We start from the raw sequence: 24,381 nt of genomic DNA on the forward strand, positions 1-24,381 counted from the left end.
TTGTGTTCACTGCACCCCAAAAAGGATTTTGTTCACTGCACCCCAAAAAGATTGTGTTCACTGCACCCCACAAAGGATTTTGTTCACTGCACCCCACAAAGATTGTGTTCACTGCACACCAAAAAGGATTGTGTTCACTGCACCCCAAAAAGATTTTGTTCACTGCACCCCAAAAAGATTGTGTTCACTGCAGCCCAAAAAGATTGTGTTCACTGCAGCCCAAAAAGATTGTGTTCACTGCAGCCCAAAAAGATTGTGTTCACTGCAGCCCAAAAAGATTGTGTTCACTGCAGCCCAAAAAGATTGTGTTCACTGCAGCTCACACACAGAAAAATGGATGTGGATCACTGACACCTGCCTATCTCCAATCCCACACCACACAGCAATATCGATTGTAGTTTGTAGAACACAGTTTCCCTAAAATTCAGCAGACTCTGTCCCTAACAGGATTGAGAAGAGATCGTAGATCAGGATTGAGTGCAGACCCCACCCCCCACACAGCAATATCGATTGTAGTTTGTAGAAGACACTGACCCTATATAATTCAGCAGACTCTATCCCTAAAATGCCTACAACTCGCCCTGCCTAAACACTCCGACCTGTCCCTCAATTCTATCCGGACACAAATGGTTTTTTCCTGCCTATCTTTCCCTAATCAGCAGCCAGCACGTTGATGTGTGCTCTGTCCCTGAATCTAAGCAGCATAATGACGCCGCTGCGGCTGCCTCGAACTTATAAAGACTTGGTCACATGCTTCAGACGGCCAATCACAGCTACTGAGACATTTGCAGGCATGGCTGGGATGGCTTAAGGCACACCAGTTAAACGATTGTTGATTGGCTGTTGAAAGCCCGCCATGAAAAGAGCGCCAAAGCATGCAAAACCCGGAAATAAAACGACCGAACACGGATTTTTACCCGAACATACAGTAAAGTGTCCGTGTCCGTGTTCGGGTACAAAAAATCCAATTATTCGGTACGAACACGAATAATACAGTCCGTGTTCGCTCAACACTACTGCTGATGAGAAAAGGTATTTAGTTATTTATTTGTTTATATTTACTAAAATAATTGCATTTTTATGTTCTGTGTACTGTGGGAGACCAGATACAGTGAATGCAGGGTCCTGGGTTTAGTAACACTTTAAGGTTCAACATAATATCTGTTGATTCTGCAAGAAACCTTGTGAGCAGACAACTTCCTGTGCTGTTACCATTTATTATTACTCCTAGCTATCTCTAAAGACTACAGAACACCTTCCCTGTATCGTACAGGTAGTAATAGGGGGAGGTGTTCTGTAGTCCTGAACCACTTACCCTAGGGTGACAACACTACTTTTTCATACAGTCAAGTGAGTGTTGTCACCCTATGGCAGGAAGTGTGGTGCTGGCAGAATAGCCAGGTGACAATAAAGTAAAAAGCATAAAAAAGAAGAAAACTAATGCAGTCACCACATTTACCCTAGGTCCACATTTGTGCGTGTCAGAGAACTTGCACAGAACCGTGCTGCCCTTTAGCAGTTACATGGCAGTGCCCTTAATTCTTAATGGCACCCCCATGCATATGCTAACAAGAGCATTTTGCACATGCGGCATGATGTTGAAAAAGGGATGGGGACTTATTTTCCATGTTTCTCTTGCGTAGGGCAGCCCATCAAAATGAAACGCACAGAAATGCATTCGCACTCCCTTGCACCTGAATGGTATGAAGGGAGCATTTAGGATTGGTTAGTTTCAATCTATAATTGTTTTGTACTTTAATACACTTATCTACACATAAGGAAAAGTGCTTTATCATATAACGTGATTTTTTTTTAATGTAATACAGTAGGAAATTCAGCTCTGCGAAGAATAAAAGAATACACTTCTGACACCGTGCCTCTTCTTGCCAAGTCTGGAGTTTGCAGTGACCTGTTACTGGTCTGTTACATAAACCAGAAGCCTTGGGATTGGCTGCTACAGAATGAAACGGACAGAAATCAATAGCAATGGGATGGAGCTGGTTACAGCACAATACTTGAGGCACTCCGAGGCATTGCTCATTAAGAGAGAGCAGGCTGTGCTCATCATGACTTACTACAGCAACTGAACATTACCAGCAAAGAGGAGCAACACAGAGACATGACACATCAGACTGTCACTTGTACCAGAACTAGGATTCAGGAACACAGGGATTAATAACTGCCTGTTTTTTTACAGTTTTTGGTTTTTTTTTGCTTTTTTTTTTGTTCCTGTGAGATATAAATTATTATTGTAATAGTAGTATTCTGGAGTCTGTAATCATCATGTACCCAATTCTGTACTCAAACGCATTCCTGATGCTGCTTGGTGCCAGCCTCTGGGGGCATGGCAGTTCAGACACACGTGTCGTGAGTGGTAAGTGCTGCATGCAAACTTTGGATCAGGAAACTTTGTACGGTGGCGTGGGTGCAATAACTTAACCCATGAGGCTGCTGAGCAAGCCATTGGCTCTGATGCTTGCATTCAGTAGGATTCTTTCTATTGATTGTTTATGTAAGAGGGTGAGGAATTCTTGTCATTTATCAATTGTATCATATCCCATCTTTATTAGGTGCATATAGCACTTTTTGTACTTATACTGTATACATTGTCTAGACTGTTTATACTGTCTGAACATTGCATCTAAATTACTGTTTTTTTTTAAACACCATTCTCTGACACTGCAAGCAATGCACACCTTGATTAAACTGACATTTGGAAGCGTGTAAGGTTTTGGGAAGTAGAATCTGGTAATGTCATTGCTGCATATTAAACGGTAAGTTCCATCAGCAATAATGTGTCAAAGATAGTAAGATGCACTTTCACCTTTAATAAAGTAACTGGTCTACAACCTGGTAATACGCTCATTGAACTTCTTTCTATATATATATATATACGCATATATATATATATAGAAAGAAGTTCAATGAGCGTATTACCAGGCTGTAGACCAGTTACTTTATATATATATTACTTATATATATATATATATATATATATATATATATATATATATATATATATATATATATATATAAATACGCATATATATATATAGAAAGAAGTTCAGTGAGCGTATTACCAGGTATATATATATATATATATATATATATTTAATATAAATCTAACCTGTTTTTTGTTAAATCTGTAACCTAATGCAGTATATAGACTTTATTAACAGTACAATGTACACTGATGTGCAGTTACCTGTCACAACCAATCAGGACACAGAAGACAGTCAGCTGTCTAGTGAAAAAAAAAAAAAAAATCTGATCGGGTTGGTAACTGAACTTTATAAATAGATGAGTAAAGTTCATTTTAACTCTGTTGATTAATGACAACTTACACTGTTACACTGTTATCATTTTGAAATCAATAAAAGCATAATTTATTCTAATGAATAGTAGATCTAGTGACAGTAGCCATAGTGGAATTCCTTGCACTGATGCCCCCCTCTTTCCTGATAACTTCTCTCTGAGTCACCAGTTCCTGGTAATGCACTGACTACTCTAACAGCTGTCCTGATACCTGTTTTTTTATTTGCACTTACTTTATGTCATCTGTGACAGTAGAGGGCTTGATGAGGGGCTCCATAGATATTTTACCATGATGATAAAATTGTCCGATGATCTTTAAGTATGCCCCCAAGCACACTCATCATCTGGCTATTTAACTTCCAGATGTAGAAAGAGATTTTAAAAATGTAGTAGCGTTTGCAGCTTTGGCAGGTCAGGATAAGGTATGGAAACTTAGAGAACTTTTCAAAGATGAAATAAGTCAAAGTTAAACTTCAGAGGATCTTAGCAGACTGTTTATGCTATTGTGTCACATGCTCTTATTCTTTAGCCTGTACTAGTTTGCCATGGCACTTAGTCCATTACAGATGTGCGGGCAAAAATGTACAGAATGCACTGTTTTTATGACAACCAATCAGATGTCATTATTTATTAGCTTAGAAAAAGTGAACAATGAAAGCTGATTTCTAATTGGTTGCCATGGGTTTTCATACATTCCTGTCTTTAGCTGTAAGAATCAATTTTGCTAGTGTTCTACAGCCCAAAAGAAGTGCATCTGAACTAAACGTACTGAAGATCTGCTAGGCTGGAAACCCCCAAAAGATTCTCGAACCAGACTGGAGTCAGTTGTGTTTGGTAACACAAACAATAGCTACAATTTGTTTCTAAGTGAAAGTGGTAACCAAATTCTTGAAAGCGTGTGCTCTCTTGTGATTGGCTAGATCAATCTTTTTCATCCAGGGTCCTATGAATCCCTAGGGTTCCTCGAACGTTTGCTAGTTGTTCCTGGAGCAATCAGCAATTTTATGGATAGGTTACCATTGACACCATAGATCTTTTTAGCTGTCTATTAAAGGGGCATTCTTCCCATTGACCACTAATGTAAGGGTTATTCTTGCCACTTACCACCACACTTATATTCTGTGAGCTGTGGGTATAGTATTTATTGGTAGGGGTTCTCCAAGATCTGAAAGTTATTTTGAGAGTTCCTTTGTGTTAAAAAGACGAGAAAGCTCAACTAGATGAATACAAATGTACTGTATCATATGGTAAAATGTGTACCATAAACAAAAATTTGCATGTAATTTTACAAAATATTCCTCCTAAAATATTACGTGCAGTTTAAAGGCTTTGATGGAAGCTTTACATCTACTCAGCAGTTTAGAGGTAACTGCGAAACAGAAACACGGGGGCTTCCTTTACTAACTTCTTTTTAAAGGTGTTCCAGGACTGTCATCCTTATCCTAGCTTTAGTACTTAGTGAGCCATTGACCTGATATAAAGATCAGATGACCCAACACCTGCACATGCTCAGATGCAGTAAAGGAAGGATAAAGCTGCAAATGCTGGAGTATTTACCTTCTATAACAATCTTTCTTAACCTTATTACCTCAGAGGAACCATTGAAGCAATTTTCAGGTCTTGGGGAACCTTTGCTAAAACCAAATAATTTGGAGTCAGTGAGAAAAATGCCCCTTACATTGGTGGTCAGTTTGAAGAATGCCCCCCTTACAGTGCTGGCCAGAATTCAGCCCTAAAGACAGTAAAAAAGATAATTGGCTTCATGCAGGTGGCTCTTGCCAAGTGGCATTCACCTCTGAACTATCCAGTCACCGTTATATCGGTGGCCAATCAGCCAAAAGATCTAGCCAGTATACCTATCTGTCTATGGCAGGTATATCTTCCAAGCTTTAAGATAACTATAGATCTCATGGTGATATGTTAACCTCTGAGTAGAGCATGACGGGATGTTTGCAGCTTTAATGGATTTTAGCATATAGGGTTGACATGGCAGCTGTAAAGGCAGGATGATCTACTAACGAAGTTGAGAATCTTCACTTCAATTATCCAATCATGTAAGAAAACAAAATCCTCTTTTCTTTAAATACTCAATCATGTGCATATCCTTTTATTGTGGCTGATGGAAATTACGTGAAAATTTACATATTTTGTGAGTGCAGATTCTCAACTCCTTTAATAAATTCAAATCATCAGCACAGCAATACATGCCATACTCATTCCATATATATATATATATATATATATATATATATATATATATATATATATATATAGTTATTGTACAAGTTGTATGGTGCACCGTTTCAGGTAAAAGTAACGTTTATCCATTAAAGTTAACCATTTCTATTCTCACTAAAGTTTTCTCCTGTTTCGAATTAAAATAATTTAAAGAACAGGGCAAAAAAAGCCATTTTCACAATCTTCATGACTTAAACAGCTGCTTAATTAAAAAAACTGCAGAGTACAGCAAAACTGTCAGGTGATGTCAGTTCCAATTTTAAAATAAGTTTGGCAAGTCCACAGAGCTCTGTGCATAATGGAGAGGTAAGAGTGTGGTACTGTAACGATCAGCTGGCCATAGCTTTAAAATGAAGTGGCTGAAGTGCCTGGAGTTACTCACCAAAGTGTCCATTCTGCAGATCTGTTGTATGCCACTGCCAAATAATTCAGGGAAGCACAGCAATTAGGATTCAATCATGTCATGCTGTTGGATCTTCATTTAAGCAACAAAGAACAATGCACAAAAAATTATTTCCCCATGAAAGGCTTTCTTTACATTACTTGACAACTCAAAATTGATTAAAGCTGATTGACAGCTGGATTGCTTTACTGCTCTTTGCACTTAACTAATTGCCATAGGTGTACAAGCATTAGTCATTTAGTTGATGTGTAAGCTGTACCATCTAATCAAATTTAGTAGTATTCTCCTTTTCTTGGCGAGCCTTGATTTGACAGATATAAGCTTTTATTTTGCCAGTAATCATGTGTCATGTAAGGAAGCCTAGAATTAGGGTCCCAATTGAGCATAATTAAGGTTCAGGCACACAGGTTACCTTTGACCCATGTTTCTGGCTCTTCTTGGTCATGTTTTGTTGTGCTCGATCCTCTATCTTTGGAAAAAAGAGCTTTTTCAAATTCTCTAACATTTTTGCAGCCGACATTTAAACTCCACATTATAAGAGCTGCGTAAATTGACATTGCTATATAAGTACCTGAAATAAATAAATAAATAAATTAGTGTGGACAGCAAACTGGTACTTCATATGCTTCTCTCTCATTTCTCAACTTTTGGATAAAATTATATCATAAAATGATATAACTTATGTGAAGCTGAAGCTTTTTATCACAGCACCTTTAACCTCGCTAGCGGTATCCCCGAGCGTGACTCGGGGTAGGAATTTTCTGCTATTAGCGGTATCCCTGAGTCATGCTCGGGGTGAATGGCAGAGCTATGCAGACAGTGCAGCGGAGCGTCTCTTACCTTATCCTGGCGATCCAGCGATGAGCTCTCATTGCTGTGACCGCCAGCCGAGATCTCCGCCGCTCGTCTGTCGGTAGGAGGACTTCCTAGTTCCGTTCCCTGCAGCAGCAATGCTGCATGGGAGCGGAACTAGAGAGGGAAATTAAAAAAAAAAAAAAAATGTTGCACAAAACACATAACACATTTTATATTATATATATGCATATATATATATATGCTTATATATATATATATATATATATATATATATATATATATATATATATATATGTATATGTATGTATATATATATATATATATATATATATATATATATATATATATATGCATATATATATATATATATATATATATATATATATGCATATATATATATATATATATATATATATATATATATATATATATATATATATATTTATGTATATGTATGTATATATATATATATATGTATATGTATATATATATATATATATATATATATATGTATATGTATATATATATATATATATATATATATATATATATATATATATATATACACACATATATATATATATATATATATATATATATATATATATATATATATATATATATATATATATATATATATATATATATATATATATACACACATATATATATAATATATAACGCATGAATTATAATCTAATCAATAATATAATTTTATTATATATATTATATATTAAATAATAAAATAATATTATTGATTCGATTATAATTCACTTGTTTGTGTTTCAAATTTATCACATCTGGGATGTCTACTAGAGACTTGTTTTGGTCAGGTTTAAGTCAGTAATTACTAAGAATTGTAGGCCTATAATACATAACGCCAAATTTCCATGAAAAGAATTGTACCGCTTTTGGAACAGAATTCCTGACAGAATCATACCGCCAGGGAGGTTAAAAAAAAAAACTTTACAAAATCAAATCTTGGCCCCTTAAAGCTAACCTGCTGTGAAGGATGGACTTTTTGATGTTTGGCTGTCCCTGGCTTCAGTACGGCAGGACATAGATGATTTGATTTTCTTCCCTTCCACCATGAGTGGAAGGAATCACTCGATTCCCCCATCCACGCAGTCAGTTTTGATGGGGAATCCTTCCCGCAGCGCTATTGTGTTATGCGTGGGGTAAGCAGTGCAGGGAGCCTTCCTGGCCAGCAGAGCACAATGATTACTGCTAGCAGCTATAGCCACTGAAAGTATTCACATGGTGTAAAAAGCAGACAGGCTAGTGGTACCCAAGCCAATCAATGGATTGACTTAGGTATAACCAGCGTGCACATAAACAGATCGAATCTCAGCCGGTCCTCACTGAACTGGTCGAAATTCGATCCATCTATAGCCAGCTTGAAGTATAACTTTTCGTTTTGGATAGAGTAGAGATGGATAAGAACATCTGTCCCAAGCACTGACCATAAAGCAGGGTGTAATATGAGAGGTAGGATAAAGTGTGATAGGATTCACAATTAGCAGCCAATTGTCAGTAGGTGGCACCACATACATAAAAGCATACAAGAAAATATCAAATAAATCGGCGCTAAATCAATCACATCTCAATCATAAATAATAGCAAGGATAAAAATAATAGCAAGCATAAATAAACATCAAGCTAAAAGTGACAATAATAGTGGCAGTGAGCAATAAAATAATCAATAAGATAAACAAAAAAGGTAGTGGAGTGGTAAAGTGCACTGTGCTAAAAGGTGCTGGTCAACTTAAAGCAAAGTAGTAGACCAAATAAAATAATCATAAGTCTCTTAAAAGCTGGAGGGAAGAATAACTGTTAAAGGTGACAGTGAGTAAAGGTGCACTGTGCTAGACACTTGATCAAATCAAGATGTCTGATCAGAGAAACAGCTAAGTGGTGAAATCACAATAAATCGCACTGTGAAAAAGAGTAAAATACCCCAAAAACAACAAAGGGGTTAAACAACGGGTAATAAGTGGAATACAGTTCTTGTGAAAAAATATAACAAGGAAAGTTCATATACTCTCAAAAATAGAGGATTCAATGAAAAAAGTGCTGGTGTCTAAACGGGTTGCTGGTTGTGTGGGAAACTGCAATCACTTGGTGGTGTGGGAAACTTTGTCACTTCAGGGGTGAGCATGTATCCATAAATAAGTGAAATGGCCGCTCACCTCCAAATCACTCATAAAGAGCGTTTGTACCAATAGGTAACAAGGTCTCCACTGTAGATGTTGTAAACCGATTTCCAGTAGCCAAGAGGATCACTTCTATGACAGGCTCCTTAATCCCTTAGACCACATCACTAGTCAGTGTACTTCTGGAACCACACTTCTAGTAACAGAATGGGGTTCCACCAAGCACATAGCTTTGCATTGGGAGCATTGCTATGGATAGGCTTTCCAAGCTGATCAGTAAGCTTCTTAATGGTGATAGGCCGAACATCCCCCTGTTTGGTTCGTACCAGAACAACCCGAACAGGGAAAAAGTTCTAGTGAACATGCAATCTCTATTAAAGTCTATGGAACACGAATATGGTCAATCAAAAGTCCTAATTTTAAAGGCTTATATGCAGGTTATTGACACAAAAAGTGTATGGGTGTCCGGTTACTGCCCTGGGGGACATGTATCAATGCAAAAAAAAATGTTTTTAAAATGATTGTTTTTACAGGAGCAGTGATTTTAATAATGCTTAAAGTGAAACAAAAAAAACGAAGAATGATAATGAGAATTTGTATGATGTATGTAGCCTGCTGCAGCAATACTAACAATTCTGAAGGAAAAAATGTGATTTAAACTTGCTCGTTGCTCGCGGCTGTAATGTATTGTCAGCTTATGGCAATACAGATAAAAAAAAAAATGGCGTGGGGTCCTTCTCCCAGTCCATACCAGGCCCTTCAGGTCTGGTATGGGTTTTAAGGGGAACCACACACCAAAATTGAAAAAAAAATGGCGTGGCTTCCCCCAAAATCCATACCAGACCCTTATCCGAACAAGCAGCATGGCTGGCCAGGGTGGGAGGAGATAAGTGAGCGCCCCCGACCCATACCAGGCCGCTTGCCCTCAACATGGGGAGGGTGCTTTGAGGTGCCCCCCAAAGCACCTTGTACCATGCTGATGGGGACAAGGGCCTCTTCAGGACAACCCTGGGCTGTGGTTGTCATGGTCTGTGGGTGGGGGGCTTATCGGAATCTGGAAGCCCCCTTGAACAAGGGGGCCCCCAGATCCCGCCCCCCCATGTGAATGGCTATCGGGTACATCGTGCCCCTACCCATTCACCAAAAAAGTGTCCAAAAAAATAAACACAAAAGCCAGTTTTTGACAAGTCCTTTATTAAAAAATAAAAAAATAATGTACCCTGATGTAAAACCATTGTCAATCATGTCGCCCGCCACACCCGAAAAATAGAAAAAAATGCCTCTTGGCTAATGAGCCATTTGAGCCATGAAAGCTTTGGCACCGCCCCTTCTGACGTCACGTCATTAATTTATTCACTGCACTAGTGCAGTGCATTATGGGGCACTCGTGATGTCTGAAAGGGCAGTGCCACCGGGTGATTAAACCGGTTGTCCCCGCCCCTTTGCTATAAAAGAGCTGTCATGTCTCAAAAGGCTCATTAGCCTGGAGGCATGTGAAGAGGTGGAAGCATCTTTTTTTTTTCTATTTTTCAGGCGCGGCAGGCGACATCATTGACGATGGATTTACATCGGGGGGACACTATTTTGTTATTTAAATTTTTTAGTAAAGGACTTGTCAAAAACTGGCTTTTGTGTTTATTTTTTTGTACACTTTTTTGGTGAAGGGGAGGGGTACGATGTATCCGATATCCATTCACATAAAGGGGGCTTCCAGATTCTGTTTAGCCCCCTCACCCGAAAACCCTGGGAAGGGTTGTCTGGAAGAGGCCCTTGTCCACATGAACATGGGAACAGGGTGCTTTGGGGGGCACCCCAAAGCATTCTCCCCATGTTGAGGGCAAGCAGCCTGGTATGGATAAGGGGGGGCGCTCGCTCATCCCCCCCATTCTGGCCAGCCAGGCTGATGCTTGGATAAAAGTCTGGTATGGATTGGGGGGACCCCACGCCGTTTCTTTTTAAATTCTGTCATAGGGTTCCCCTTAACCACTTAAGTACAGGGCACTTTCATCCCCTTACTGCCTAGACCAATTTTCAGCTTTCAGTGCTCATTGGCGTCTATGGGAAATCTTGGTCAGCTTGACAGGGCACTGCTCCCTGTCTTTAACTGCTTGCCGACTGCCCCACACACATTTACTGTGGCAGGGCAGCTTGGCTGTGCATAATCATGTAGATCTACGTGGTTATGTGCATTAGGTCTTGGCAGCGCACGCATGATTAGACACAGTGGGAGCCAGGCAGCAGTAGGAGCGGCGGCTTCCCGCGATCTTCACAGAAACTGACAGAAGACCCCGCCTGCTTATGTTTGACAGGTGCATATCATTTAAATGTTTTGCTTTCATTAACCACTTTAGGACCGGAAGGATTTGCCCCCTTAATGACCAGGCCCTATTTTGCGATTCGGCACTGCGTTACTTTAACAGACAATTACGCAGTCATGCAATGCTGTACCCAAATAAAATTGACATCCTTTTTTTTCCCACAAATAGAGCTTTCTTTTGGTGGTATTTGATCACCTGTGCGATTTTTTTTTTCGTGCTATAAACAAAAAAATAGCGACAATTTTGAAAAAAAAACAATATTTTTCTCATTCTGTTATATGACATTTTCAAAAATAAAAATGTAAAAATCGAAATTTTTAACCATTTTAGGCCAATTAGTTTTTTGCTACATATTTTTGGCAAAAAAAATCACAATAAGCTTATTTCGATTGGTTTGCACAAAAGTTATCGTGTCTACTAACTACGGGAAAGATTTATGTCATTTTTATTGGTTTTTTTTTTTGTTTTTTTACAAGTAATGGCAGGAATCTGCAATTTGTTGCGGGACTGCGACATTGCGGCGGACAGATCGGACACCTGACTGATTTTTTTGACACTTTTGGAGGTACCAGTGACATTACTACAGTAATCAGTGCTATAAATATGCACTGTTACTGTAATAATGACACTGGCAGGGAAGGGGTTAACAGTACAGGTGATCAAGGGGTTAAATGTGACCCTAGGGGAGTGATTCTAACTGTATGGGGGATGGACTTGTGAAATGATCACAGAGACATGCGATCTTATATAGAAGGATCACAGGGGCGCTATGATCATTCCAGGGAGAAGAACGGTCAGCTGTATTTACAACAGTGACCATCCTTCTCTCTCAGCGGGGGTTGCCGCCGGCGGCGTGCGCTTGCCCCCTAGCTCCTCCCAGGCAAATGACGTATCCATACGTGGTTTTGCCTGGGAGAGCCACTCTGCCGCCATATATATAAACAGTATGTGCAAGTGGTTAAGAGTACCGCTATAGGGTTACATTGTGAAGGCACCACTGACACCCAAAGCCCAATTTGTCGGATTTTTCCAATTTTTCTATCTAAAGTCTGTGAAAGAGACACCAGTATTTATCAAAAAAACCTCTAATCTTATTCTGAGTGCACTTCATTGTGGCCTCATCAAGCCATTGCTTATAAAATAAAGAAAGCTTGTAGGGAAAATGTCATTTTTTTTACTTTATAAATGTCATTATTGCTGCAGCAGCTTCTATACACAGTACACATGTGCCACATTACCGGCAGACTAAGTGGATCCCCAGGCACTATATTTAAAGGAATTTCTCTTTTTTTTGCTATTTCTCATTTTGATGGTTTCACTTTAAGCATTAGTAAATCACTGCTCATTTAAAAATTATGTTTTTTACAAACTTTTTTGTTAATGATACATGTCTGCCAGGGCAGTACCTGGACCCCCATAACCATTGCATGCCCAATTACATGCATATAAACCTTCAAAATTAGCACCTTTGATTTTTCCAGTTTGGGTCCTTCAATAGGGTTTGTTTTTCGGTTCCGAACGTTTGCGATATTCAAAAGTTCTCCCGCGAACCGAACAGGGGGTCATTTGGGCCCATCTCTAATGAAGAGAATACTCTGCATTTTCTCAGTGAATGCAAAGTGTTCTCGGTGGGGTACTGATGTTACAATCTCCATCTTCTCCAATCACTAAATGTCTTGCATTCACTGAGAAAAATGCAAGGCGTTCTGTGAATGGCACCTGTATAGGACCAAAAAGCTAGCGGTAATCACTGCAGTACCGGTACCTACTACAGTGATTTGACACATAAACACATACACTAGGCCAAAGCCGGACCAATGTAACTATGCAAAGAAAGCCATACCTAAAAATCAGCTTTAAGAAACGCACCCTAATTCAATTGAACACAGCATTGTGGGGTAAACAGGGCACAAAGAAAATGATTGTCTTCTATGTGCCACTGTGTTGAGCCTGAATTCATCTATGCAGATAGTGTGAATAAGATCTTATACTGCTGCTTGTATGTTCATTTTTTCCAACTGAATTTTAAAACTCTATAAAAATCCACAGAAATTCATTAATGCAAAGTGCAGATTGTCACAACGTACATAGATGCATGAGTTGAAGAGTGTATCCATACAAAACTGGTTTCTTCATTGTTCTTCTAAATGGATTTGGAGTGGGGCATAGTCAACCTTTAAGTCTCCTTTCCCATCCAGGAACGTTAGATGTACTAAGAGGCATGGCAGGAACAGACTATGACCTTGGCTGCAAGCCGTCTGCTGCCATTTTCCTGTGCATCCATTTTTTTTTTAGGCTGGTACTCTGTAGTGTATTCACCCTAGAATTACATAAAATACACATGTAGGCAGAGGTATTTTGTTGCCCCATTAGGATCCGATTTAAAGTGGTTGTAACCTTAAAAAAAAAAAAGGAAAAAAAAAGGAAAAAAAAAGATCCTGTTCCTTTAAGGCAGGATATATAGCATAGTGCTTGTTCTGTGTCATTTGTCACTCTCTATGCTGTAAAATACCTGGTTGATACTGCATGTTCCTGTGTCCCACTTAGTGTTCTGACCACGGTAATCATGGCTGCTGATGCAAGATACCGCGGTCAGTTTACCTGCCTCCGTCATCCCACAGTCTGCATGGGCTGCAGATTGTCAGTGGCTTGTGTGCTAGGCCTACGTCAGTCCTATGTATTGGGCAGGTCCTGGTGTAAGGCATCTGGGTGCCTCAGGGGAGGTTGCACCTGCCCACACAGACTGCTAGGCTTACAGCTAAATTCACATGAAGGGAGATCCCTTCAAGCTTAGTCAAACCTAACATGTGAATAGCATCACCAACATCCACCAAACCTATTATCAGACAGGAAACCAGAATGCACATAACTGCACGCCTTGGACCTCTTTGAACTTTCTGTAACTGCGACTCTACAATCTTAAATCAAACATTCTCTAACTACTATTCCAAGGTATGGTGTGGATATTCTTCTTCATGTACAAAGGACTAAACAGAGCGCACACCGCCCTAGTGTAACACCATTTAATGAAAATAATTAGAGCCATAAAAACAGATACTCACAAACAAGTATAGTGTCATGCATGGAAATGATATCCCCGATCTGATGTGTGTAGGGTACTCTCCTCCTTGCCGGCAGCTCAGCTTTTCGTTCCCGCAGTAGTACATGGATAACGTCCAGCTAAGGCAACCACCTCGGATGACTCAAGTCTTTAGCAACCCCATGAATGTCATGTCCTGGGTCCTGATCGGGGATCTCCCCTCTGTGTAACCGCACTGTCGGCTACAGTATACGGCTCTTGCAGAGCGTGCAGCGAGCGGCTGGACCGTGCGCAGGCGCACCGCATTGAGCTACCTTGAGTCATCCGTGGTGGTTGCCTTAGCTGGACGTTATCCACGTACTACTGCGGGAACGAAAAGCTGAGCCGCCGGCAAGGAGGAGAGTGCCCTACACACATCAGATCGGGGGATATCATTTCCATGCATGACACTATACTTGTTTGTGAGTACCTGTTTTTATGGCTCTAATTATTTTCATTAAATGGTGTTACACTAGGGCGGTGTGCGCTCTCTTTCTTTTGTTTTCTGCCTAGTTTCTCTGCCTCATATCCCATGGAGGGTTAAGAGAGCTGCCACGCTTTTACTCATGTGTTTCACCACTGGCCAAACTACAAGGTTCCCCAGCTTGAGAATTAATCTCCAGGATCTGCGCAGGGACTGGTAATGTGTTTCTCTTTTATGTACAAAGAATACGTTAATGTGTTAGAATACATTAATGTAACCATTTTCATATAAATAATATTGACTTGATAAAGTAAAGTTCATGACTAGCAATTCTCTTGTGAACCAAACCGGATTTCTATGGAGCTGGTTGACACATCTGCAGTGCAACAGCAGTGGAATTTCAGTGCGGTATTGTGCGTTTTCTGAGCACTGCAGTGTGATTCAGATGCAAATTTCCGGCTCATTGCCTTCTATGGGAATGCATCTGAATTGCACATGTCATCAGTTTTGAACACAAATTCAAATGTGAAAAAAACAGCACGGAAGTCCCTCCCCAATCCATACAAGGCCCTTCAGGTCTGGTGTGGATTTTAAGGGGAATCCCACACCAAAGGGAAAAAAAAGAACAGAGTGGACTTTCCCGAATCCATACCAGACCCTTTGGCCTGGTATAAATTTTGAAGGGAACCCCCACGCTAAAATGTAAAAAAAAAAGTGGCGTAAGTCCCCCCTCCAAAATCCATACCAGACCCTTATCCGAGCATGCAGCCTGGCAGGCCAGAAAAGGGGGTGGACAAGCGAGTGCCCCCCTCCTGAACCAATCCAGGTCACCTGTTTAGGGGGGTGCTTTGGGTCAAGGGGTGCTCTACTTCCCCATCCCAAAGCACCTTGTCCCCATGTAATTGGGTACAAGGGCCTCTTCCCCACAACCCTGGATGATAGTTGTGGGGGTCTGCAGACAGTGGGCTTATCAGAATCTGGAAGCCCCCTTTAACAAGAGGGCCCCCAGATCCCAACCCCCCCATGCAAATAAATATGTGGTACATTGTACGCCTACTCATTCAGCAACAAAAATGTAAAAAGAAATAAAAACACAGAGAGAGTTTTTGACAATTCCTTTATTAAAAAAAAAACAAAAAAAAAACAATGTCCACTGGTGTAGAGCCAGCGTCAATCACAATAAACGCTGCTGCCCATCAGAAAAAAGAAAGCTCCGCACCCGTCTCTGGCTCCTGCTGTCTGCCGACTCTGCCGTCTAACAAATTTTAAATAGCTAAGGGGCAGGGCCACCTGGCGACATCATCGGGTGACTCCGCCCCCTATTACAGCATCGACCCAGCATGAACCAGGTGATAACTGGATGGCCCCACCAATTAGCTATTTAAAGTGTTACTAAAACCAGGACCCTGCATTCACTATATCTGGTCTCCCACAGTACACAGAACATAGAAATGCAATTTTAGTAAATATAAACTGCTAAATAATTAAAAAAAAAAACTATAAAAATGACATAAATCTTTCCAGTAATTAGTAGATGCGACAACTTTTGCGCAATCCAATCAAAATACGCTTATTGCGATTTTTTTTACTAAAAATATGTAGCAGAAAACAAATTGGCCTAAAATAGTAAAAAATTTAGATTTTTACATTTTTATTTTTGAGAATGTCATATAGCAGAATGTGAAAAATATTTTTTTTTTTCAAAATTGTCGCTCTTTTTTTGTTTATAGCGCAAAAAAAAAAAATCGCACTATGATCAAATACCACCAAAAGAAAGCTCTATTTGTGGGGAAAAAAAGAACATCAATTTTATTTGGGTACATCATCGCATGACCGCGCAATTGTCCGTTAAAATAACACAGTGCTGAATCGCAAAATAGGGCCTGGTCATTAAGAGGGCAAATCCTTCCAGTCTTAAAGTGGTTAAAGAGTAAAGCCACTGATTTTTTTTTTTTTTTTGTTGACTGAAAAGTAAAGGCATAATGTGCTAGTATGCATATTAGCACACTGTGTGACACTTACCTTCAAACGAAGCCCTTGTTGTCTCAGAGGAGGCCGCACCCATCTTCATACGTCTTCCTTCCGGGTCTGCAGACTCTGGCAGTGCTACTGGCTGGAGCCACGTGACGTCACTCCCACGCATGCCGTTCCTTCAGAGCGCATGTGCCAATGACGTCATCCGCTCACAGTAAATATCTCCTAAATGGTGAAAGTTTAGAAGATGTTTACAGTAGCTATAGGTATAAGTTAGAGAGGGGGGTTTACAACCACTTTAAAAACCAGCTATTATTAAAGATGCCGGTGGCCATTCACTCCAATAATTTGTATCTAAAATCGCAGCTCAATAGCTGAACAGCTGCTTTAGAAATTTGCAGTGAAAACAGAAGAGAAATTCACAACAGGCGGGTGTGAACCTAGCCTCAATGTGGTTTGTGGGACAGCAGGTTAAAGAACTTCACAAAGAGCCAGCATAGAAAAACTGAATAAGGAGAATGTAGAGCAGAGAGTGCCCGTGTTTCAGGGGAAAGCTGAGTCCATCATGCCATTAGAGGGGTTATACTGAAGTACTACTGCCATACAAAACAGGGCAAGAACTTTGAGTACCACAGTGCCCCCCTGGTAAGACCTAACAATAGGACAAAGGGTGTGCTCTTGGCAGGAGTTCTTGGGGTGTGCCACATCCCTAAACAATGGAACAAATTGGGGGGTTCCCCTGGGGTGGGATTTTAAAGGCCCAAAACAATGTAGAAAAAATTGACGTAATAAATAATGAGTTTATTAACCAAAGTAATAAGAAACACTTAAAAACAATTGCAGGCATAAAGTATTATCACTAGAACAGAAACCAACCACATAATACAAAGTCTAAACCCGACGCATTTTGAAGACTATAGAGCTTCTTCCTCAGGGGTGGCTTTAAATGGTATTCTGTTGATGTAGAATATGATCAAAAAATCATGCATTTAGAAACATATAAAGTTTTTGTGACAAAATGTTGCAACAAACAATTTAAACAAAATAAATTTTGAATAACAATAAACAAATGCACTTACATGGCTTACTGTTTAGGAGAGAATGAATGCTTGCAAAACTTAAAATCAATAGATCTAACTGCAGTCTGATTGGTGGTGTCTTGGTGAGAACAAGGAGTATAAGGTTGATGTATAACAGATGGTAGATCTGGCTGTGTGTCCCCCACTATTGACAACTGGAGTCTAGGTTGGCAGAAGATCTCACTGAGAAGAGGCCATAGTGGACTAGGATAAAGCATAAAAAATAAAAGAAACAAATGGACACTACATGTTTTTAGAAAAAAGATAGTCCAGAGGATTTTGGTTTATGAAAAAATTGGGAAGTATTTGGAAATATTAAAAGTCATAATTACCTTTGGCAGAAGACTAAAAAAAAATGAATTGGGCTTTATACAAGTAGGAAAAAATGACCTGCTAAATATGAACTTTCTTCATAATGACAAAATAACTAATGCCAAAAAGAGGGCAGTATTGTAGAAAATATATTCATGAATTGAAGCCTCTAGACAAATGAATATAAAAAGAAAAAAGGATCAAAACTACTAGTCAAAATTTGTATTGGCAAGAGTGTCCATATAGATTAGATGTATTGAAGGATATTGATAAAGTAACCAATGCAAAGGCTTACCTTTCAAAGTACAAAAATAATAGCAATGGACAGCAGGGAACCGTGGCTTCTGACCGGCAGACTGTGCAATGAATGCCGTAAGGAGCACAGTTAAATAGTACCTTAAATGTCTTGATTGGATGGGCAGATTAAGGGATATGGCCGGCAGCTGTCCTCCGCCGCGGGCTCCCTGGTACACAGGGGCTGGGCGCGTCCTCAAAAAACCGCGCATGCGCAACGGCATGACGTGGTGAAGACGCGACCGGCGCCTGCGTTCCACTGCGTAACAATAGGACAAGTTATGGTTGATTTCCAATCTACTGTACATATTGCACACATTACTACATTTTTGGGAAAGAACTCAGAAAATGATTGACTGTTTATCAGTTTAAGCTAATGGTGTCATTGTGATGTGTTTGGTGAAAATGCAGAATGTGTAAGCCAAGCTTGGTATGGCAGAAGTCTGTATGCAGTGAAAGGGTAATGGTTTGATAACAGGGTGTGATAAGTCCTGGATTTATTGGGTATTTTTTCAGAGAAACCTCTAATGCAGCCAATAGTGGTGACCTAGTAAAGGAGGCCTGCGTACACACCTGGTTACCTGGGCCCCCATGTCTCATGGGTCTCAGGTGTTCAGTGGGACCCCCTTGTGAAGTAGGCCTGAAACCGCTGCAGACAGGGAGGCCTCTTTCAAGTGTGTATTATCTCATTCTTGACATAGCTATTGTATAAAGCAAAACTTTAGTTAGTTAAGTGGACTGGAGGGGTGGTTACTGAGGTCTTAGAAATGCCATCACTGAAAACATTTATTGTAGGCCTCAGAATGGAAACTGGTTTACTAACTTGCAGCAAGAGAGTGCTTTATGTTCACAGATAAAAAAATATTTGTCTAGGACAATCAAGATCTGGGAATGGAAAGGAAACCTTTCAAGTAAGAAATAGGGGAATTGACATTTCTGATCTCGGTATGAGGAGATTACTTTCATGTTGATCCTCTTGTGAGACAGTGACCCAGCACAGGTTAGCAGATATGGAGTTCTAATTTAATTCTAATTTCACTTGCTGCAATGCTCGTTCTGGGCCAGTGATTTAATTTACTGAATCCAAAAACATCCAGCAAAATAGCAGAAGGAGGGCAACAATACCAAATCTAATATTTCTCTCACAAGTTTCCTTTAAGGTAGAACACATTCAATTTTAACAAAAGCACAATGCAGAGCCCTTCACTGTTGGTCATTTTCTATGCAGCTTATGGGGAGATGTGATTTATACATAATGCTTGTTAGCTAAGGTCCATTCAATTTACCTTTACAGTAGGGTTTTCCAAACTTGTTAGTACGAGGGCCGCATTGTATATTTTACAAAAGTTTGCAGGCCGCTGAAAATATATTTTACATTTATGACCACCTATAAGAGTCTTCTCTTACATTCAGGAGTGCTCAACAGATTCCCTCCTTATATCTACTGTATGTGTTCCCAGCAGAATGCCCCTTACATCCATGTGTGCCCAGCAGCACCCATCTTACATCCATGTGTGTCCAGCAGCACCCATCCTACATCCATGTGTGCCCAGCAGCACCCATCTTACATCCATGTGTGTCCACAACCACCCATCCTACATCCATGTGTGCCCAGCAGCACCCATCTTACATCCATGTGTGTCCAGCAGCACCCATCTTACATCCATGTGTGTCCAGCAGCACCCATCCTACATCCATGTGTGCCCAGCAGCACCCATCTTACATCCATGTGTGCCCAGCAGCACCCATCTTACATCCATGTGTGCCCAGCAGCACCCATCTTACATCCATGTGTGTCCAGCAGAGTTCCTGCTTACCTTTCAGGCAGCAAAGCAGCAGGATGGCACAACAATGGAGGAAGTCCAGTCCTCTGCAAATGCTGAGGGTAGGACGACAGTCCTAGCAACCGACCATGAGGGAGAAGGGATCTGAACTGGGGACTGTGGAAGGGTTGCGTCTGGCTAGTAGAGATGTCCCGAACTGTTCGCCGGCGGACAGTTCCCGGCGAACATCGCTTGTTCGCGTCCGCCGCTGCGGGCGAACATATGCGATGTTCGGTCAGCCCCCTATGCTTCATAATTGAGGCAAACTTTGACCCTGTACCTCACAGTCAGCAGACACATTCCAGCCAATCAGCATACCCTCCCTCCCACACCCTCCCACCTCCTATAAAAAAGCAAGGGCAGCATCCATCTTAGATCATTCTGAAGCAGTGTGTTAGTGAGAGCAGGGAGAGTGTTGCTGCTGTTAATAGGGACAGTTGTTAGTCAGTGTTCTCGGTCTTGTTAGTCAGTGTTCTCGGTCCACTCCTGCTGTGTAAGGACAGCATCCTGACAGCACCCCAAAAAGCCCTTTTTAGGGCTCGTATTTGAGTAATTTATATATATATAGTCCCCAAAAAGCACTTTTGAGGGCTGGTATTTGAGTAATTTTTATATATATATATATATATATATATATATATGTTATATAATATATATTGTGTGCAGTTGCCTGCCCGCCGTGTGTGAGAGGCCACAGACCCACCACAGACTGTATTGTGTGCACACCACACTCATTTCGGGTGGCACAGGCACAGTACCTTGCTTGCAGTTTAAAAAATAATTTTTTTTTTTCCTCTGTCATTTCAGTGAGTGTCAGGTCCACAGAGTGTACTGTGCCCACTGCAGTGTCCACCACTGATATATATACGGTGGCACAGCAGCTTGTTGCAAATTGAAAAAAAAAAAAATTTTTATAATTGCAGTTGCCTGGCCTGCCAGTGACTGTCAGGTCCACAGAGTGTACTGTGCCCACTGCAATGCCCACCACTGATATATACGGTGGCACAGCAGCTTGCAAATTAAAAATATATATATTTTTTTATAATTGCAGTTGCCTGGCCTGCCAGTGACTGTCAGGTCCACAGAGTGTATATGAAGATAAATCTATGCGCTACCAAATGAAGAGAAGGGAACGGAAAAAAGAGGAGGTACCAATATAGAACAATGGAGCACCAGAAATCTGCAGCTAATTTTGTAGTGTCCCCACATACAACAAGATAAAATAAAGAGTAAAAATCAGCGCAGATATTCTAAAACCGGTGAGCCATAGATATCTAAAAGTAGATCTTTTCAATGAATCAATAATTCAAAATCAATAGTATAAAATCAATACATAAACCTTCAGATAAAAATGACAAAGGTGCTTGAGTGCCAAAGTGAAAGTGCATAAATATGATAAAAAAGTGAGATCCTCAATATGCTAAATCAATAGCACTTGAATAAGTATCCTGTGCAAAGTGAATGCTGTGAAAGAATCAATAATAAAGGGTACTGATCCAACATTCAGCAGAAGAAAGAAGAAAACAATATTATAAAGTGCCCTATGAAGAGTGAACCCATCCAACTCTTCAATCAAATAAAGTGAATCAATAAAAAGTGACGAATGTGATCATCTTAAAGAAATAAAGTGCTAAAATGGAGGAAAATAAAAAAATATTTTAAGTGCCCTATGAAGGGCGAACCACTAAAACTCTTCAGTAGCAAAAAAATCTTAGTAGTGATAAATGTGAAATATATCTACAAATTAGATATATACACTGAATAGCAGTGTGAGGGTGAAGACTGTGAAAAAAAGTCCTAAGAAAATTGTAGCAATCAGTCTTAGATGAAAAAAATTGTAGTGAAAAAAAAACAGAGTGTACTGTGCCCACTGCAGTGCCCACCACTCATATATACGGTGGCACAGCACCTTGCAAATTAAAAAAATATATATTTGGTCTGTCACTGTGAAGCGGGCGTAACCCTTACACTACCTGATTGATACAACATCATACCTGATCGTATACACACACTGGATGTTTTGAAGCACGTTATTCCAAACAATTTAGGAATGTTAGGTGATTTATGCCCTTTATGGGTTAAAACCCGACTCTGCGTCAACTACGTAATTTTCCGTGGGAGTTTTGCCATGGACCCCCCTCCGACATGCCACAGTCCAGGTGTTAGTCCCCTTGAAACAACTTTTCCATCACTATTGTGGCCAGAAAGAGTCCCTGTGGGTTTTAAAATTCACCTGCCTATTGAAGTTTATGGCGGTTCGCCCGGTTCGCCGGTTCGCGAACATTCGCGGAGGTTCGCGTTCGCCGTTCGTGAACAGCAAATTTTAGGTTCGCGACATCACTACTGGCTAGCAGTGGATGCAGTGGTCTCCATAATATGCTACACAGACAGATACAATCACTGCCAGCCAGCCAAGGGTGTTTTCACAGACAGTTGCTGAGGCTTGATAAAATCTTGTAGCAGGCTGTATAGGCTGTATGCGGCCTTTGGGGCGCAGTCTGGTGACCCCTGCTATACAGTATCTAACAAAATGATGTTGTACTGCTGATCTTAAGCTAATATCATACTTTTGATCCTGTCACTGAAGGACGAAAAGGAAGACAAATGTAAGAGTTCTGGACTAACCACAGGTTCAATTTAATATTGTACAGCGCAATCAGTGACTATCTCGTTCTTAAAGCGGAGTTCCACCCAAAAGTGGAACTTCCGCTTTAGGGAGTCCTGACCCCCCGACATGCCACATTTGGCATGTCATTTTTTGGGGGGGGAGCGGGTACCTAGTTTTGACAGGTACCCGCTCCCACTTCCGCTCGGAGCGCCGCGGCGCCCTGAGCGGAAGTTCTCCTCTCCCCCTCCCTCCCTGCAATCTTCTGGGACACGTCAGAGGTCCCAGAAGATTGCCGGCCAATCACGGCGCGCAGCGCGACTCGCGCATGCGCAGTGGGTACCCGGCTGTGAAGCCGCAAACTGTAACAGCCGGGTGCCCACAGCAGTGATGCCGGCGCCGAGGGAGAGGATCGAGGCTTCCGGCGGCCGCATCGCTGGACCGTTGGACAGGTGAGTAAATGGCTGGAACTCCGCTTTAACCACTTTACTATCGGAGGATTTTGCTGTCTTACGTCTGGGCCGCTTTTTGCGATTCGGCACTGTGTGACTTTAACTGACAATTGCGCGGTCATGCAATGCCGTACCCAAACAAAATTTACATCCTTTTTTCCCCACAAATAGAGCTTTCTTTTGGTGGTATTTGATCACCTGTGCAATTTTTACTTTTTGCGCTATAAACAAAAAAAGAGCGACAATTTTGAAAAAATAACAATATTTTTCACATTTTTTTATATGAAATTCCCCCCCATAAAAATGTAAAAATCAAAATTTTTTATCATTTTAGGCCAATTTGTTTTCTGCTACATATTTTTGGTAAAAAAAATCGCAATAAGCGTATTTTGATTGGTTTGCGCAAAAGTTATTGCGTTTACTAACTAAGGGAAAGATTTCTGTCGTTTTTTGGTGTTTTTTTTTTTTAACGAGTAATGGCGGCGAGCTGCAATTTTTTTTGTGGGACTGCGACATTGCGGCAGACAGATCGGACCCTTGACTGACATTTTTGACACTTTTGGGGGTACCAGTGACATTTCTACAGTAATCAGTGCTATAAATATGCACTGTTACTGTAAAAATGACACTGGCAGGGAAGGGGTTAACTTTTATTGGAGAGGGAGGGGTTAATGTATGCCTGGTGCTTACTGACATGTGTGAGGGGAGGTGACTGAGTGACACAGGGACAGATAGCAGGTTCAGCTATGCTGAACCCTGCAATCTGACCCTGCCTGTCACTTAGGAGATCCGCCCTCTTTGTTTACACAAGCGGGCGGATCTCCAGACTCGATTCCCCGATGATCAGGGAAGAGCAGCGGCCCGACTCCCACTGTGACTGAATACAGCGGGAGCGCCGCGCGCCGCCAAGAGAGGGGAATGTCTGGCGACGTAGGTCTACGTCGCCAGACGTTATCGACCCACTTTGCCGCAGTAGAGCTCTAGTGAGCAGTGTTAAAGTGGTTAAAGGTGGTGAATGTGGAATTTGAATTATCTCACTCTCTTAGCTATCTTAAAGTGTTACTGAACCCTTACTCACTATATCTGGTCTCCCACA

At 40.8% G+C, this 24,381-nt stretch overlaps 1 protein-coding gene across 2 annotated transcripts in view; it reads left to right on the forward strand.

Moving 5' to 3' along the window:
- The first annotated feature begins 1,909 nt into the window (after nt 1-1,909).
- The window catches only part of CHODL (chondrolectin), a 165,980-nt gene continuing 143,508 nt past the window's right edge, over nt 1,910-24,381 (forward strand). Inside the window, exon 1 of one of the 2 annotated variants that reach the window (XM_082246138.1) lies at nt 1,910-2,374. In XM_082246138.1, the coding sequence (XP_082102264.1) occupies nt 2,284-2,374 (91 nt within the window). In that variant the 5' untranslated portion in view covers nt 1,910-2,283. The remainder of the gene's footprint in view (nt 2,375-24,381) is intronic. The other variant, XM_082246137.1, reaches the window with a different exon arrangement.

This window comes from Pelophylax lessonae, assembly GCF_965119305.1.
Source record: "Pelophylax lessonae genome assembly, chromosome: 2".
Classification (NCBI taxonomy): domain Eukaryota; kingdom Metazoa; phylum Chordata; class Amphibia; order Anura; family Ranidae; genus Pelophylax; species Pelophylax lessonae.